At 53.1% G+C, this 2556-nt stretch overlaps 1 protein-coding gene across 1 annotated transcript in view; it reads left to right on the top strand.

Annotated features, from left to right (window-relative positions):
• Positions 1-2236, top strand: part of WIPI1 (WD repeat domain, phosphoinositide interacting 1) — a 17144-nt gene extending 14908 nt beyond the window's left edge. Inside the window, exons 6-7 of the mRNA XM_023535671.1 lie at positions 1288-1373; positions 2127-2236. Coding sequence (XP_023391439.1) covers positions 1288-1300 — 13 coding nt within the window. The 3' untranslated portion in view covers positions 1301-1373; positions 2127-2236. The remainder of the gene's footprint in view (positions 1-1287; positions 1374-2126) is intronic.
• Positions 2237-2556: the final 320 nt, after the last annotated feature.

Below are 2556 nucleotides of genomic sequence, written 5' to 3' on the forward strand. Positions count from 1 at the left end.
CAGCATCCCCAGAACCTCTTCAGTCACACCAGCCGCAGAGACACCATCTTGTAAAACAGCATTTGCCACGTGCCAAGCGCTGTGCTCGGTCCTCTGCGTACGTCACCTCTTTAGTTATCACAGCTAGGTGACCACGATTGTCCTTGTTTTCCAAATAAGGAAATTGGGAACTGATGGTGACGGAGCTTTATGCCCTCTCCCTCCGCTGTGGTCCTGGAGTGGCTGCTGCCTGTGGCACCTGACAGTAACTGCTCGTGTTTTCTCTTTTTCTCCCCGGGCCGTGTCTCTACCCTGAGCGCAGGGCCTGGACACTTCGCCTGTCTAACTCCCCGCCCTGGGCACGGAACTCCAGGGAACAGCACAGGCATGTGTCGTGACGCACAGAGCACAGAGCACAGAGCCATAGCAGGGCCTGGCACTCCGGGTGGGAACGTGCAGGCCCCGGGGTTCATCCAAAGACCATCCAGCCGGTCGATAACCGAGTAAGAAATAAACCCCAGAGCTCCTGAGCCGCGGTGTGTGTTCCCTGCCAGGATCTGGTCCCGAAGATAAGCAGCCTCTCAGCAGGTGCTCCTGGGAGCATGCGTGTCCCCGCCCAGTCCCAGGTCTGCCACCAACAGTCACCCCTTTGGTTGGCGGAGGCCCTAGGACAAGTTCGGTGACTGCAGGGGTCATGCTGATCCCTCTGAATTATCTCCACCATTGGGGACGGCTGGGTCCCTGGGTGCCCCAGGGCTGTAATCAAACACCACCCAGGCGTCTTGCCCTGGGGGTTTGCTTCCCACTCAGTCTGGCCTGGAGGCCTTTGCTCTGAGGTCGGTCTGTTCCTCCCCGAATGCAGGACAGGCTCGAGCGCTTATTTCCTAGAGTCTGGATATCGAGTCCATCTCATTCTCCACCCTAGGCCCCTTTTACACATGTAGATATCAGACTTGTCATCAGATCCAACTTTTTTAATGTAGGAAAGCGGTAACACTGCGAACCTCTTAACAGCTTTGCAATGGCCGTTCTGAAGGACAAACAAGCCCTCACTGCCCTTTCGGGATGGCCGTGTCCCGAGCTGTCCTGGGTGGGCAGAACATTATGCTAAGGCACAGCTTCTTCCTGTTGCGGTGAGTGCCGCTCGTAACGTCTGGGTGCGTAGCTTGCTGGATGGATGCCGGTGCCTGCAGCTCGGTCTCACCCTCACCCGTGCCTTGCTCCCCTAGCCGACCAGAAGAGCCTTCGACCTGGAGCGGCTACATGGGAAAAATGTTCATGGCTGCCTCCAACTACCTCCCCACGCAGGTGTCAGGCATGATGAATCAGGACAGGGCCTTCGCCACCGGGCGTTTGAGTTTCTCTGGACTGAGGAACATCTGCACCCTCTCGACGTACGTATGGCACCACTCACACTCAACACTGTTAACAAATGAATCTCCCCAAAGCACAAACTCCCCCAAACACGTGCCAAGAGAAAAAGAAAAGAGTAGATGGCCAAGAGGAAGGATGAGCAAAATCCAAACCCCGCCGACTCCCGTCTGAGGGTCACACGCCTCCTCAGAGCCCTCGGGGCGGCACCGGGGAGCCGGCAGGGAACTTTCAACCCCCAATAACAAGAAAACGGCCCGAAAAAAAATCCCAGTTTTTATGTAATTACGTCAAAAGGCTCTAGTTCCAGTGCCTCGGTTCAGACATCTATGGGATCGACAGATGTCTTATCTAAGTTTAAAGGAGCTAAACATTTTTAAACTTTCATGCCACTAGTCAGCAAAGATGGTGAGCCAGTTTTCCACTGTTTTTCCTTTTTGTCCCCGTTAAAGGCAGAGACACACACAAAATAGAGACGACATCCTATTCAGGTAAGCTGACGTGTTCGTTGGCAGCGGCTTTTCATGGCGTATTTCTAGCATGTACACATGTCATTGTGTCTCTTCCACACAATTTTCAAAGACAAAAATGAACTCTCAAGTTGGATCACTAGGTCAGAATGCAAAGAAATAGCCAGAAACCCAGAATCTTGGGTTTGCTGATGGCAGGAGGAAAAGTTGGTGACAGCCAGGGTGAGTGAGGCTTTGTCATTTGAAGCTGGCCCGTAATCCAGTTTGTTGTAATCACGGCACATGTTTGTTTCACTTGACTCTTAGGATCCAGAAGTTGCCGAGGCTGTTAGTTGCATCATCTGATGGACACCTTTACATCTACAATTTGGACCCTCAGGACGGAGGAGAGTGTGTCTTAATCAAGACCCACAGGTAAAGATACCAGCTTTCAAAAGCGCAGCCTTTCAAGACCCATTGGGTAGAACTGTCACTTGGCCAAGAACAAGGACATGCTTCAGTGCTCTTGCTTCTCTTTCTTCTGCGCTGGCAGTTTCGGTGGCAGGCCTCCAGCGGGCACCTGCTTCGTGCTGGGCTCCACGTCAGGCGCCCTCACCGTGCCGTGCGCTCCTGGGGAAGGGCCAGGGTGAATAAAACTCAAAACAGGATGTCTTCCTGCCTGGCCTTCCTCCTCTCACATAACGGGTGCTCAAATATATTTACCGAATCGAGTTAAAAAGTTCTCTGGACTTCTGTG

The sequence above is a fragment of the Pteropus vampyrus genome, unplaced genomic scaffold (genome assembly GCF_000151845.1).
Source record: "Pteropus vampyrus isolate Shadow unplaced genomic scaffold, Pvam_2.0 Scaffold143, whole genome shotgun sequence".
In the NCBI taxonomy this organism is placed as follows: Eukaryota; Metazoa; Chordata; class Mammalia; order Chiroptera; family Pteropodidae; genus Pteropus; species Pteropus vampyrus.